General features: G+C 41.3%; 2 protein-coding genes across 2 annotated transcripts; one reads left to right on the forward strand and one right to left on the reverse strand.

The window, feature by feature from the left end:
• LOC130178363 (neuromedin-U receptor 1-like) lies at nucleotides 1–5,233 on the forward strand. Its single transcript, XM_056390487.1, has 4 exons — nucleotides 1–141; nucleotides 1,035–1,759; nucleotides 2,268–2,501; nucleotides 2,771–5,233. Exons 2-4 carry the CDS (start codon nucleotides 1,072–1,074, stop codon nucleotides 3,082–3,084), a joined length of 1,236 nt encoding a protein of 411 aa, XP_056246462.1. The 5' UTR covers nucleotides 1–141; nucleotides 1,035–1,071; the 3' UTR covers nucleotides 3,085–5,233.
• A 4,687-nt stretch (nucleotides 5,234–9,920) lies between these two features.
• Nucleotides 9,921–15,590, reverse strand: cpdp (CPD photolyase). The gene is made up of 10 exons (XM_056390327.1): nucleotides 15,422–15,590; nucleotides 14,828–15,213; nucleotides 14,586–14,734; nucleotides 13,597–13,779; nucleotides 13,159–13,317; nucleotides 12,369–12,567; nucleotides 11,177–11,329; nucleotides 10,861–10,982; nucleotides 10,610–10,769; nucleotides 9,921–10,509 (listed from the first exon to the last, which is right to left on the reverse strand). Exons 1-10 carry the CDS (start codon nucleotides 15,442–15,444, stop codon nucleotides 10,361–10,363), a joined length of 1,683 nt encoding a protein of 560 aa, XP_056246302.1. The 5' UTR covers nucleotides 15,445–15,590; the 3' UTR covers nucleotides 9,921–10,360.
• Between the last annotated feature and the right edge of the window lie 28 nt (nucleotides 15,591–15,618).

Consider the following 15,618-nt stretch of genomic DNA (forward strand, 5'->3'; position numbering starts at 1 on the left):
GTCAAGATAAAGTACCAGAAGAACTAAGTCCAGGATGCAAAGAAATATGGTGATTACACATCTTCTCACGTTTCTTCAAATCTTTTGTTCATCTTGTGAATAAGAAGAGGACAAAGCCCTCAAGGAGCCCATAAGCTGCAGGTGGGTTTTTTGTTTGTTTGTTTGTTTGTTGTTAATAACAGTTGCATGTTGAATGAATAAACAAATCCAGTGTGGGAATCCAAACAAAAGCCTCTCTGGAGTCTGTATTCTACGGAACAGACCTGGTGAGAGCATTGTTTGTTTTTAAGTTTATTCTTTGTGAGGACCGGTGAGTACACTCAACATATTTAAGAAAAATGAACATGTGTTTTCCAGTATAATTACATGGTTACCAGATCACACTTGCCTTCTAGTGGGTGTCACTCTGAGTTTAATTAATCTGATTCTCCAGATACGAGACAAGCATTTTATTCAGTACAACAAGCATAATGTTTCTCTACTTCCTGAGCTGTATTCAAGCGATTTAGTGTTACACTTCCATAAGACTGAGGCAGTCACTGCTCAAAATCAACTTTTAGTCACAAGTAAATCCTACAATCCTATTGGCTCGTATCTTTCACTCACTCACATATCATTCAAACTTTGCACCTCCAGTTTGTAACTCAGACTTCAAATCAAAGCATCAGAGGCAAGTCTTCAGAGGTGTAAAGGTCTTTATTAGCATCACAAAGACCTGAGTTAGTCTGCACAGCAACTGAAGAATTGTCAAATGTACAACTTCTTTTACACGATTTCCTTCTGAGCAAACACACGGTGAAAGCACATCCTATTGGTCTAATGTCAGAATCATGATATCGCCCATCCAGTCATTGGCTTGTCTACTGTTTATTTATCCTCGGCAAGCTCATGACTTTGTTTGTCTTCAGCAGTGGGATGTGCAGGTCACTGCACTTTCTTTTGACAACACCGAGTGATTACAACATACAACATACTGAATCAGATCAAAATTCAAGGTGCGCCTTTAAAATTCACCTTTTTATTCTTTCCGTTAGGTTTAGAAACGCAGTAACTTTCTTGCCAATCACCAATATGCCGGAGCTGAACTGTTCCCTCGAAGCCATTTCCACGACTGGTGCCACAGTTTTCGGCGGCGCAGGCTGCCCTGAGGCGGCTGTGGTGTGTGGGATGAATATCTCCTGGTTGTTGGCGGATGCTACTGAACAAGATCTGGATGACGTGTGTTTGAGCGAGGAGGACTACCTGGCCATGCACCTGGGGCCTCTGAAGTCTCCTGTGTTCTTTCCCGTCTGCATCACCTACCTCACCATCTTCATGGTCGGCGTCCTGGGCAATTCTTTGACCTGTGCAGTCATTTTACGCTACAGTGTTATGCAGACGCCCACCAACTACTACCTGCTGAGCCTGGCGGTGTCCGACCTGCTGGTGCTGCTGCTGGGCATGCCGTTAGAGCTCTACGACATGTGGCACAACTACCCCTTCCTGCTTGGGGAGGGGGGCTGCTACTTCAAAACTTTTCTGTTTGAGACTGTCTGCTTTGCCTCAATCCTCAATGTCACCGCACTCAGCGTGGAACGCTACATGGCGGTGGTCCACCCCCTAAAGGTCAAACACATGGCCACACGTGCTCATGTCAAGAGGGTCATCCTCATGCTGTGGGTCCTGTCCATGCTGTGTGCTGTGCCAAACACCAGTCTGCATGGGATTACGGCTCTGCCTTCGAGGTTTGGACGACAGTTTCCTCGATCTGCTATCTGCCGTAGGTTTGCATTTTAGATTTTATTCTTATTGTTTTTAAGAGTCTACAGCCGCACTTGTAGTGCTATGAGGATGTTATGCTATGCTCACGATGCCTATGCTAACATCCTGATGTTAAACAGGGATAATCTTTACCAATGGTTACCCTCTTAATTTAGCCTGTCAGTACAGTTGAGGCTGATGAGACTATCATTGGTTTTCACTTATTTGGTCAGACACCGACATATTGGACAAATTAAAATGATGACCTCTGTCAAGAAATTTTACTTAAAAACCAAAACTGTTAGCATGCTAATGCTCCTAAGGCCAGTAGGATTTACCCCTGGGGACAACAGTGTCTGTGCAAAGTGTTAGAACAATCCATCGATTAACTGGTGAGATATTTCAGTCTGGATCAAAGTGCTGGGCTTAGAGTGACATATGAAGTAATAATACCCATGGTACACCTGGGACCATGATCTCTACTGACAAATCTGTGCTATTCTACATTGTTACATCTCCATCCTCAGATGTGGTCCAGCCCACCTGGATGTACAACCTGATCATCCTGATTTCCACGCTGGTCTTCTTCCTGCTCCCAATGCTGATAATTAGCGTCCTCTACCTGCTCATTGGCTTGCAGCTCCGCAGGGAGAGGTTAACGACCATGGTGGACAACAGGCATTGCTTTGGGTCGGAAAGTCTCTCCAGGTCCCACAAGCAGAAGCTGAGCAAACGCAACGTGCAAGTCACCAAAATGCTGTGTAGGTGTCAATCCAGTTATGTTTGTTCCAAGTTGCAAAAACAGAATTTAAATTGACTGTGTGAGTGTTAACACCCATTGTTCCCATATGTATTAGTTATTTTTCCATTAGATTATTTTTAATTTAATTTGCCCATCTGTCTCAGCTTTGTCTTGTCGTCTGTCGAATCCTGGTGGTTGGACCGATGGTGTGTGTGCTGCTGTTTTCCTCTTGTCAGTCTGTCTGTCCGGGGTTGAGTATGACTCATGTATTTTGTGCATCCGGTCCAGGTGTGCTGGTGATTGTGTTCGGCCTCTGTTGGGCTCCCTTCCACGTGGACCGCTTGATGTGGAGTTACATCGACACCTCGTCCGACCAGCACCTCCAGATCTTCGAGCACGTCCACATCGTCTCCGGTGTTTTCTTCTACCTGAGCTCCGCCATCAACCCCGTCCTCTACAACCTCATGTCCACCAGATTCAGAGAAATGTTCAGTCACATGACGTGTTATACGGACAGTTGGCCGATTCGCTCCAGCTTACAGATGACCCAACGCAGCACCTTGAGCGAGAAAACACCCAACAACAGTGTGAAATGGACTTAAGAACTTCTGAGTCAAAGAAAGTCCAAGAACATTAAACACAGATAGGTGACAAATTAAAGAAAAATTTAGTGGAGGAATGCAGCAAATACAGGGCACGGGGTGTCACTGAATGGTTCGATGCCCTGTGGCCTACACAGAAGCTAGACCTGATCCAAACTGAACACCCAAGGGAGATTTTGGACCAACCACCTCCATCATCAACACACCAAATTAGGGAATATCTTTTGAAAGAATGTTGATCGTCCGTCCGAGAGAGCTAAGAGACTCAGAATAAAAATCTTTGATAAGGAGCATTTGTGTCCCAGGATCTTGTGGCAGCCAAACACCTTCGAATGGGAAAGTCTTGGCCTCAAATGGAAGGATATTAACCTCTGAGTGATGGGGATGAACAGATGTTGTGAAGGATAAACTGTTTGACCAAAGGCTATGTGACAAGCCTTAAGAGACACACACAAAAATAAGCATGCCTGCATGCTGCACACACCCTGACTGTAATATCTACAGTAATTCAAATCCTATTTAGAGAGAGGACCAATAAGACAACATCCTGAATGAAGTGAAAAGATGACAAAGTCATTGCTTAGATGAACGATGAAATTATCATATAAATGGCACAATTTATGGATTGAAAATGTAACCCATCATCTGTATGACAAGTAAATCATTTCTATTTGTGAATTGTATTTAATGTATTTACTGTATAATGTGAAGCATAACACTTCCAGGCTTGCTTATTTAGCGCTGCAGAGCTCCGAGTGCCAACATCAACAACGCTGACAAAGCAAAGAATGAATGCATAACGGCTCCTGTTTAAAAGCAGCAAACACTTGTCTGGGAATGAATCAGAGGTGAAAATGAAAGTTAATTAAGGAAAGGGTGAAATAACCATAAGATGGTTTGACTATGGTATTTATAACCAGTGCCTTCCAAGTATTTGAATTATATTCAGAAAATACATGAGGCTCAATGATTTTATACACCAACTGCCATGTTCTCACATGTTTCTTTGATACTTGTAATAATTACTCATACGATACACAATATTAGTAATTCATCGTACTGTTTAAAGCTAAATTAACAAAATATACATCATGATTTTAGAAATGGTTATATCCTGGTTTAAAGTATCATATTCGTTTACTGCTCGCCTGATTTTAAAACATATAAGTGTTATTGTTGTTTAATGTATCAATTAACATTTTGGATTACCTGTATATAGGACATGTGAATATTTATCAACTCTTTTATTAATGCAAAGGGTCTGATGCAGTCTTCTCTTCTATTTAATGAAAGCATGTATGTTTTTCTCAGCGTGTACCCTTGAAATAGTATTTATGATTCCATGACCTGCTTTTGAATATCAGCGGTAAGATGTGCCAGCGGTGTTATTGTTTTTATCACTGGTTTAACTTGGAAGAAATGAGTATAATGAGCCTTTGCACTTGTTTTCATATCCAGACTCGTGGGCTGCAGAGCGACCAGCTCCAGGACAGAAATGTCTTCTGTGTAAACATTGTGGTTTAAGTGCCCGAACAATACAAGTTATTTATGAGTAATGAGGTGGGCCAAAAGCCACAAGAACCTTTCCACTGTGCTGTCTCATCTCAGCTTTGCATGACACGCAGTGCAGGGGAGAAAGTAATTTGTACACATGGAGATGATAATTATGCGGAGTGGAGGCTATGATGTCACAAGGTCAGTAATATGGAAAGAAATTAACGAGATGACTGAGGAGGAGGAGGACACAAGAAAAGAAATGAGTTAAATGATGGACGCTGACAAATCAGTGTGTAATGGCACAGTGTTATCAGTGTGACACACCAGCACTAATGACTGTCAGCATACCCACAACTTCCATCATCATAACACAATATGCTGTTTACCCACTGCCTCTGCAAATAGACTCATTTAAAAGCCTGAATCACAGTATCACTCAAGTAATGGTGTTTCAGCGGCATGGTTATTATCACCACTCATGGCTCTTTGATGTAACATTATGAGGCAGACGGTATCATTTAACTGTAAGGAATTATGTGAGCCGAATTTGGGAGCTATGAAATTAAAGTGCAAAACAACCCAAATGAGAAATATGATGTGTTTCATTTTGACTTTCACTCAGAGAAATGTGCAGAGATCTGGAAAATTCTACATGTTGAAAACCGTAAAAACCCAGAATTAGAAACAATAAAAAGTCAGTGTGATGCTCAGTGGGCGCAGTGAGAGGGAGGAAATGCAAAAAAGTTTTTGGCCTCACATCACTTGTTTTCATCAGTTCAAACCCAACCTGCGTGTAAAGTTGTGTAAGTAATTAACATGCATCATCCTGAAATGTTTTGACTCACAACATAATGAAAAGAAGAGAGTTACAGTTTTTTAATTTAGAAACTTCATTGTCAGTCGGCGCAACTGAAAACTTATATATCACCTCTATTAAAGCGGCAGATGATAAGGTCTGGCAGCCACATCACTCAGCAATGTGCTTCCTCGTGCTGGGACAGGAGAATATGTAGAAGCACAAGAGCATATCAGAGACAAGTAGGATATGCAGGAGGAGATGTGGCTCATAATGAGATGAGATTAAGCCTATAGCATGGTGAGCATGGGGACTGATGCTAGTGGTGTGATTGACAGTGAGATTGAAGGTCACTCTAACAGGAGCAGCTGAGAAAAAGCCAGAGAAGATGTGAGACTACATCCTTGACCCGATGTCTTAAACAGAGAGCAGTGGAGCTTTGCTGTGGCTCTATAGCTCTATACACCAGCACCATGGTTGATCATTCAGTTCAAGCACCAATAGGGAGTCTGTGGACGAAGTGTTGTACAGTCAAAACCCAACATCCGGCAGTGAGTGAAGCAGCGAAAACAGTCAGCCGGGAATAATATCATAAATTGCACTTTAAGGTGCACTAATCAATATGTTCATTCAGGCTGTAGGGATGTAATGCTGGTTGGACGGTCTACCACAAATAACTCGACAGCTGTTGGATGGGCTGATATTCATGGTTCCCAGAGGATGTCTCCTAATGACTTTGGTGATCTCCTCACTTTTGCTCTAGTGCCATTACCCTGACATTAATGACACTGAGGGAAATGTCTTGACTGCAGTTGAGTGGACCAGCATGAATTGTGGTACAGTTATTCATGTCCGTGTCAGGGTGAACTGTATTAATTGTGGTAGCCGTGCTAACATGCTAAAGTATAATGGCAAACATGGTTAACATTAAACGTCAAAAGCCCCACTGCACCTAAGCACAGCCTCACAAACCTGCTAGCATGGCTGTACACTCTTAGTCTGACTAAATTAACAGTGGATTAAATGCATATGTGATGTGAAAGGGATGAAGCCACAGATCTCCTGCCTCTGCAGTTTCCCTCAGCTCTACGGAGGGTTTTAGCCTGTTTTGTCTCAGTTCATTGTTTTGGTTTTATGGCTTTGCTGTTTTGGTTCACAATCACTGCTCTCATTACCCTGGTTAACCCTGCTGCAGCAGGCAGCTGTTTTCAGCATACACACTCTGTTAATGTAGACACCATAACCCCTGCACCAAACAGCATACAGGTAATCAAAAACGAGCAACTAGCTGGTGATCATGATGAAGCATCTACTTAATAAAACGGAGAGAGCCAGATATTTTTTTCAAGAGTTGGTCGAGGCTAAAACAGGGTGAGTGAACATTGGATCTACTTACATTTGTCAGGTGGCCAGAAAAGTGACGCCTTATAAATGCTGCTATATAACTGCTGGATGTGTAAATGAGCAGCTGTTATTTTATGATGCTAATATGTGTTTCCAGCTTGTTCCACTTCCCCCAAGTGGCCAAAGAAATGTTGTTAATATTGTTTTAAACATTTGGGAATGATTTAATGGGCTTAAAATTTTATAGATAATTCTAGTTCCTCTCATTAGACATTTCTGCCACCACTGACAGATAATGGCTTTATGATCTTACACAGGCAGAGCACTGGTTCATTTAAAGACTTAAACTCAGACATTCAGTTCTTGTGCAACTACTATATAAAGAAAGTGAATATATTTTCATGCACAGTGAATCAGTGTTTAGCACTAATCAAACCTACCTTAGGTTCTTTGTGCGTGGGTGTCATGCTAGAGTTCAAAGACGTGCAGGTTAGGTTAATTAGAAAATTCGACAACGAGTGTACTATGCATCGCCCCGTCACGTCGTGCGTTCTATCACCTCCTGCGACCCTGAACAGGATAAGCAGGTGTAAAGAACGAATGGATGGAAAATAGTTGTGGCCTGAATACTAATGCCTGACCACGGATTCCAGAGAAAATGTTGGCCTATGAGGAATTAGTTTTCACGATTTGATTGAGGCACAACATTATTCAGCTGGGAAACTAGTGAAACAAGGTCACGTGCACAAAAATATATGTACAAGGCTTGAGTGGATGTGAGTATAAGCAAAAAGTAATTTGCAGACTGTAAATATTGGTGGATAAAAGGGAAACGGGATATCAGCAGCACACTGATTAAACTCTGGCACTGCTTCACTGTTTTCATTTTCTCCGTGTTTTACTAGTCTTAGCGGGCGAGATTAGCTCTCCACTCAATTTACACACAAGCTATTTCACCAAAGACAGGTCCAGGGCAGGAGTTCTGCTGTGATTGCATTCTCCTTACAATGATGCTCTTGTGCTGCTTTGATACACCTGCAAAGTAAAGAGGGAGAAACTTCCCAGGAGAGGAGATATATACGTTTTTAGCCACGCTAGCAGCATGGCTCAATGTCAGTCCACAACTAAGACTGATGTATTTCAGCCATGAAAATTTGTACAGACACTCGTGGTCTCCAGAGGATGAATCCCATTGGCTTTGCTATGGGTTAACCTTTCCTGTAGCTCCACCATGAGGTTCACATTTTTGGTTTTCAGTGAACTGTCTCAGCAACTATGGATTGCCACTTTGTCCAAGAAGGTTTATGACCGGCAAGTTAATGACACGCATTTGCTTCAGATTTATCCATCCAACCGTTATCCATACCGCTTATCCTTATAGGAGCCAACCCCAGCGGCCATGTGGCGAAGGCGGGGTGCACCCTGGACAGATCGCCAGTCTATAAGGGCTGACAAATAGAGACAAACAACCGTACACAATCACATTTGCCTCAGAGTTATGATTAGTCCTAATAAGCAGGTGTTAGCTTGCTGCAGACTAAATTATTGTGGTGAATACTGTAAACATCTGCATGTTTTTAGCATTTTAATTGTTGTTGTTATCAAGTTGTCATTAGCATTTAGCTTTAAGCACTGCTGTGCTGAAGCACATCCTCATGGAGCTGCTTGCATGGCTGTAGACTCTTAGTCTTGTCAAAAAAAAGTAATTACCTAAAACAACTGGGCTCTGTCACTTTTAGCAAAGCATTAAGCCAAGTTTCAGGAAACAGAGCTACTGAAGGGACAATGTGAGCACGACACAAAGTTCAGACAGAGTTTATAGTCAGTTTTTAGTGGAAAGCTGCTCCATTCTGCACAAATATACAGCTCAGCTAATTTTAGGTGTGTAACTTTAATGAATTTTTATAACGGCAAAACCCTAAAAGATTCAGATGCATCAGGAACAAAATTATACAATAATCATCTCTGCACCTTAAAAACACAATGTAAAAAGAGCTGTGCAACAAAGCTGTGATTTCACATACTTTTCTGTCTGCCGTGATCTTTTTCATACAGCAACAAAAACCTTAAAGGTTACAGGCAACATCCTCTTTGAGTCAGTGCTCGTGTTGTGTGTTAAATGATATATTGAAATTGCAGTGAGCCTTTTGTGTCAGCACTGGATTAAACAGCTCTTCACATAAAACATCTGTTTACAGCTGCACTAGAAGAACATCGAAATATGGACATCCTTGTGAGTTTGTATACTCGCGCTGCTCTGCATCATAAGCATGAATCTATTGGTCTGGTTAAAGAAGCACATAGAATAAGATTCCTGTATGTCAATAACAATAAATTGCACCACACATCATTATCACATCAATGTATGTTACATTTTCTCTTGTAGGATGCAGAATTAATTAGAATATAACAATATACAGCTAAAACATGATTGTGTTTTGTTCTTTATACCACATGATGGGCTCATGCAACACATCTTATTTCTGCTCAAGACCAAACTCTTCATGAACAACAGCAGTAAATGCAAACAGCCAGTATGATAGAAACATGATAGAAATAGATAAATATATCACTCTGGAATTCTCCAATAAACATACTGTGACTGGTTTCAGCTAATTAGCACAGACTATATGTCTTCCCCCTGAAATGAACTAACACAATAAAACAGCTCCTAGCACAGAGGAGGCTTCATATTGTTTTGCGAAACGATGTTAAGTGTGTTCTCACCTGAAGGGAATGTTTTTATCCACTACTGAGGGTGCAGTTAATTAGGGAGGGTAGAAGTGGTTTTTGTTTCTGCATTTAATTACATCAGTGCCTGATAAAACTGCATTTGCAACTGTGATGTAACTCAGTCCCTGCGAACACAAGCACATAGCACTGTGCATATTTGTCTTTTTTGTTTCTTATGTTGGATTAAGAAACATATTCTTTAATCTGCATTATTTTTAGTAAAAAAAACAGCATCTGTGCACTTATTTCATTAAATTATTCTGAAGGACACTGATCAGTGAAAGTAGTTTGGGGATAATACTTCAAAGTGTGGCTATACGTCACTGAGTTACATTTATGATTGTCGTGGCTTTTCAGTGAAAGGTATTCAAACAAGTCTATTAACGGCAACATAAACTGTATTTTAGGTCTTATAAATAATTTAGAGTGGGAGAACTGTAAATGAATAAAGACAGTGAAGAGGAAACTGTTTTTTAGACTTTAATATTTTACTTAGAGTTTGGTATGAGAAGACCACTGTGACCTCAAACAAAACATCTTCTTTGTAAAATGAGATTTTTACAGTAAAAACCAAAAGTAAAAAAAACAATGTAATATAAAAACAGAGCAAACTCTTTTTGCTAATTAGGCACAAACTAATGTTAAGTTAAACAACATTGCACTCTACAGCAAACTACCAGAAAAAAAAAAAAAAATCATACAGTCAACATGTCTGAATAGTCAGTAAAAAAAAAAAAAAAAAAAACAGGCCGAGCAATAACACACTGAATGTTTCAGACATGACAAAAGCAGCAAGGAACAAAGAAGAATAGAAATCAGAAGCTATACAAAAGTTCCCTGAGGTGAAAGTGTGGGAGATGAAGGCTGTCAGGCATTTTACTCCCATCTTTCAAAGCAGTTTATGTTTCAGAGTTTTTTGGGACAGTACTTTCGCTCAAACTGGGCTACGTCAAACTTCCGAGTGCAACCTTTGTAGTTCATGTAACGGATCTTTCCGAAAACAGCTCTCTCCCTCCAGCCCTGGTCATGGATGCCACAAATAGACCACATACAACCTACAGGAGGAGAAAACAGCAGAAGGGGATAAAATGTGAGGAAAAACAATGGAGTGAATCTGTGTCAGAGGAACGTGGAGAATTTAATCTATGCACGTACCGACAAAGCCATTAGGGTCCTGGCCATCCAGCTCATAGCGATCGTTAAGGTATAGGGCGATGGAGAGCGCCTCCTTTGGTGACGAAGTCCACTCCAGAATCTTTTTGGCCCAGTACATCCTCAGGAAACCATGCATCTTCCCCTCACTGACCATCTGGTACTAACAGAGACATGCAATAAAAAGGTGGTAAGAGACAAAAGCACAGCACAGAGTAGCAACAGTGAGACCTGACCTAGACTGAACGTTGTACCTGAGCTGCGTTCCAGAGTTTGTCATGTGTCTTTGCTTCCTCCAGCTGCTGACGCGTGTAGAGATACGGCCTGTTATCTTCGGCATGAACTTCCAGGGTCTTCTGAGCCCACTCACTGGCACCTAGGTACCACATGCACATAACACAACAACATTTATCAAAACACAAAGGTGGAGCTGAATCATTTCACTCTGTTAATTTAGATAAATAAATTCAAATTGGGAGCAGATCACTGATCTGCATGATGTCAATTACAGTATGGGACACTTATTACAACAGCGTGAACAGGATGCAATTTAATGAGATTTCAACTGACCCTCCACGCTGTCGTATTTCTTGTTGTAGAAGCAGAAGTTGTCGGTCAGCTCCCTGCGCACCACCAGCTCCTCGATGAAGGAGGAGACGGACTGACCTGCCTTCTTCCCGCTGTGCTGAACTTGCAGCGCCACACGCTGGGCTGACAGGTGGCCTGATGGGAGCGAGAAGACATAGTTGAAGAGAATAAGAAAAGAGGTATTTAAAAGGTGGACAGAATCAGTGGGCAAATAGAAGAGAGTGTCTTCCCCAGTTCAGAGTTGGTATGAGGGACGAGGAAGCTTAAGTGTCCTGTGACCTGGTGTCACTGCTGTTCACTTTGAACTCATCTGAGGATGCAGCTTAGAAAGCAAAGCATTGCAGCTGAAGACAGAGATCAGCTGCTGCCCTCTGGATGTACAGTGAGTGAAGAGCATCTCGATTTTTTCATAAGTAGTAATGAGTACGATAGATATTTTTCAGTAATGAATCAAATGGTATTGAGTTTAGTGGTGTCCAATTGTTTGAAGGTAGTGGCAGCAGCATGAGTGTAAAGGATAGTTTTATAATATGGTGGCTTGTATTATGTTTTCTCTCTTTTGAGAGAAACATCCTCTGCTCTGGTGCAACAGTCCAATTTGAAATATTGAAATGTTTTAAACGAGGTGTTTAGTGTGAGTTTTGTTGGAGAATCTGCCATCAAATCAAATCCTCAAGTATTTGTAATGCTTTACAGATCAAAGTAGTAACATCAGAACTGTTGTGAAAAAAAAACAATTTGACTTTTTGGAGTTTAGAACAAGCGTTAAAGCAGACTGTAACCTGCAGAAGTCCCGGTGTGAAGTGAGGCTGGTGGTATCGTAAGCATAAAAATGGATGTTGCGATGTTCAGCTGGAAAATAATCATTATTCATCTATAGAGAAAATGGCAATATTGATCCATGTGAGGCACCTTTTATCGATCAGGTGGGGACTTGATTTTAAAACATCAGCAACAACAGTCTGGACTCTGAACAGCTCTAAGTCGAATCTTCAAAACAAGGACAGTATGTGTTAAGGTCACAAGTGTAAAGGTAAGACGTGAGAAGTGATGATAAATGAGGAAGTTGTTGTTATCACTGGTTACTGTAGATTTTAGCAAAAACCACATCTTATTTTTTTCCCATGACGTTAACTACATTCAAGCCCACTAGCTTTTTTGTGTTGTAACCAACCGAAGCGGATCCAGGGGGAGAGGTGGCTGAGGGCGTCAGCGTTCGGGTCGTTGCGTTTGGTGTCAAACAGTTTAAGGCGCACATCAATGAATGACTCCAACATGGCTATGCCTCCCTTGGTGCCTGGCGTAGCCCACTCCGGCTCTCCTACTGTTCTGTCAACCTGCAGAGAGACCAGGGTTTTGTCCCAGTCCACTGGCTGAGAGGTGAAGAAGGGAGAAGAGAGGAAGACTCAGCAGAGGTCACAGCTGGCAGCGCAGAGCTAAAATATACACTGTGTTATCGTGAACTGCAAACTTCAAAAGCAGTGAGGAAAGTTCTGAGCCTTTAACCTCACATTCAGGAGACTCGAACCACTGATCGGCATATCAATCACATCCTGCAGCTTTAACAGCACCAGGAAGGAATTTAAACTTTTGCACAGTAAAAAAAAAAGGAAAAGAAAAAGTCAACTGTTTATATTCACCCATCAATAAATAATGGGCAGAGGAGAGGAGACAGCTGAAGGTTGAAAGGAAGTGTTTTATTGCAGCAGTCTGACTTCCAAACTCCCCATCAATGAGCTCTCTGACAGCTTGCTTTCTCATTGTATTGATCTTAGTAAACACTTCCAAAGCAATGAATATTTTTACCAGAAGACAAATTATGTTTGCGTGGTCTTAACCGAGCCAAATGTCCTTGTGTGTGACATAAAAACAAATACTTGCCTTCTTTTTCCACCTTACGATAGCATTTTGACTTTTATCCACAGTAATCTGAATGTGCCCTTGGCTGTTACTGCAGCACTTACTTTGGCGGTTCTTGTAGCTGTGTAGGGATGTTTCTCTACCGGAGGAAACTCAGTGAGGAACTCTGGCAAAAGCTCCGTGATTTTTCTTCGGATGGTCCTGGCGGCGTACTCGAGTTTAGGCGATGCTACCCAGCACGGAACAATATTATGGGCATCAACCTATAAAAAGGGAAATTGGGTTTTTAAATCATATATCAGATAATGAAGAAACAGTGACATGGACACAAATCAAGTCAATACATATAAAATGAGAATGAGGTCAATTACATTGTTTTTCATGTTTATTTCTTTGTGGAGCAACATAATGACGACGATAAATAAAATAGGAAACGTAATCAGGGACTGGCAGGGGACGACTCAGCAAACACTATTCAGCACAGAGCATCCTCTCTCCATAAACCACCTCTTTGAAACCAAGTTCTTTCTTTTCTTTTTTACCTGTATGAGGGGTATGTCCTTTGGAAGTCCCTTTTTGACATCCTCCAACCACTGTAGTGGCTCTCTGAGGGGGGAGAAATCTGTCACCACTGCCCCCAGGCTGCGGTCAGACACAAAGCCGGGGAGAACTTCCCCCGCTGAACCATGGAGCAAGTGGAACTGGATGTCTAAGGCTTTACATTGCTGTTTAATAAAAGATAGAACAAAAAAGTTAAGCCTCATACAGTGTGTTTTGGCTTTAACAATGTGGACCAGATAGCACTTAAAGTAGCAGCTCTTTCTGCAATGTCTTTGACTTGATCATGTAAATGGCCCCATTCTTCTCCTGTAACACATCTAATATTACATATGCCACCTGTAGACTTTGTGAATGTTCTATTGATTGATTTTTAAATTAGTTATTACTCATTTAACGACAGATGCAACAATTTTTATATTCCATTATTCAATCAAATACCTTGTTCAAGTACCCAATTAAATGTCTCTTCTATTAAACTTCAGAATAAATTGAAAAATCCCCCTCACCATTTCCAAAAGTCAGGGCTACATCTTTAAATTGCTTATTTTGTGTGGCCAAGAACATAAAAACCCATGGATATTTGATTTGTAAACAAAAACAACCAGAGAATATTGAGCTTTTTTGCTTGATAACTGACGCAAACAATTAATAGATTTTCAACTTTTTTACTGATTAATTTTCTGCCAATTGGTGAATCAAATAACTGAGTAATTGTTTTAGCTCTACATTTAAAACTAAATGGTAATCTCGATCTTAAAACTAAGTGTTCACTTTATAATTATATTGTAAAAAAATAAATAAAAAAGCAATACACTTTTTAAGAGCCTAAAATATTTCAAAGGTATTTCTTGATGTTTGAATGTACAGGCTGTATGTTAATGTAAGACTGTTCCTGTCAATCAAAGTACACTGACTGGACTTGATTATATGGCTGTAACCAGTGCTTTCAAAAGAATCATAAAGTCAGTACCTTTGCAACTTCTTTCAGACCTTTCAGCATAAAGCTGTAATGTCTCAGAGTGGACAGTTCTGATTTGGGGACAACCAGACAAACGCAGACGTGCAAAGGAAGGTTTTCCTTCACAGCAAGCTGCTGCGCACGGATCAGCGCCCAGTTATCTGAGACACAGAGGAAAAACACACATCTGTTGCCATCCGAGACATGAAGCCAAACAAGGTGTCTTGTGGTTTTACTGCTGGGTGTGTGCTCACCTTGTACTCTGTGGTCCCTTGACATCCAATACAGGACACCCTCTGAGCCCTGCTTTATCTTTTCAGTGTCAGATACAAAACGGAGGCGCTTTTTGTTGAACTTCATCTCCTTCTTCTCCGTCCTACGCTGCTTCAATTTCTCCTGCAGCCAGCCCCCAGCTCTCTCCTTCTTCTCCTCCTTCTTCTCCTCCTTCAGGGGAACCAGCTTCTGCTGCTTGGCAGTGGGCTTCTTTCCAGCAGGAGCAGATGTTGCCTTACGTTTTCTGTCTGACATGATGGTTTCACTAGTGAATGACTTGGTGAAGAGGGAGTTGATTAGGCAGGGCCTCAGATTACTGTGGATAACAAGCCTCAAGAGCCGCCTTGGTGCAGAGGAAAACGATGAGCTGCAAGAAACCACGGTGAAAATGGTGAAAAACTCATAATAACTCTGCGCCTGTTTGCAAGACAAACATGGAAGCAGCAGACTTAATTATGGAGGGAAAATACATTTAGAGACACAAGAGTCAAACACCAAATCAGAGAAAAAAAACCCAATAACACAACAAGCCTAGAGAAGCTCCTCGTTCAAATGACGCTTTGAAGATAACTTACCTCCTCCAAATGCAGAGCAACATTCAGCGGATAAACCTGGAGTGAAGCTGCAGCTGGGAAAACAAACTCGACGCTGGCGGAAAGAAACGACAGAAGATAAAACTATCGTTGTTGCACACGTTTGCGCGTGTCGTGTTTCCCCTTACACAACCACTTACATGAGCGCCCTTGTGTTGGTGTTTTATAACACAGTTGGT

Source organism: Seriola aureovittata, chromosome 12, assembly GCF_021018895.1.
Source record: "Seriola aureovittata isolate HTS-2021-v1 ecotype China chromosome 12, ASM2101889v1, whole genome shotgun sequence".
Classification (NCBI taxonomy): Eukaryota; Metazoa; Chordata; class Actinopteri; order Carangiformes; family Carangidae; genus Seriola; species Seriola aureovittata.

What these genes read in the sequence shown, in the direction of transcription:
- LOC130178363 (XM_056390487.1), top strand. Translation starts at nt 1,072, where the DNA reads ATGCCGGAGCTGAACTGTTCCCTCGAAGCCATTTCCACGACTGGTGCC. An exon ending in TCCTCGATCTGCTATCTGCC is followed by an intron (nt 1,760 to 2,267) that starts GTAGGTTTGCAT and finishes CTCCATCCTCAG; the next exon opens with ATGTGGTCCAGCCCACCTGG. An exon ending in GCAAGTCACCAAAATGCTGT is followed by an intron (nt 2,502 to 2,770) that starts GTAGGTGTCAAT and finishes CATCCGGTCCAG; the next exon opens with GTGTGCTGGTGATTGTGTTC.
- cpdp (XM_056390327.1), bottom strand. Translation starts at nt 15,444, where the DNA reads ATGTTGCTCTGCATTTGGAGGAG. An exon ending in CAGCTACAAGAACCGCCAAA is followed by an intron (nt 12,568 to 13,158) that starts GTAAGTGCTGCA and finishes TTCACCTCTCAG; the next exon opens with CCAGTGGACTGGGACAAAAC. An exon ending in AACTCTGGAACGCAGCTCAG is followed by an intron (nt 10,770 to 10,860) that starts GTACAACGTTCA and finishes TGTCTCTGTTAG; the next exon opens with TACCAGATGGTCAGTGAGGG.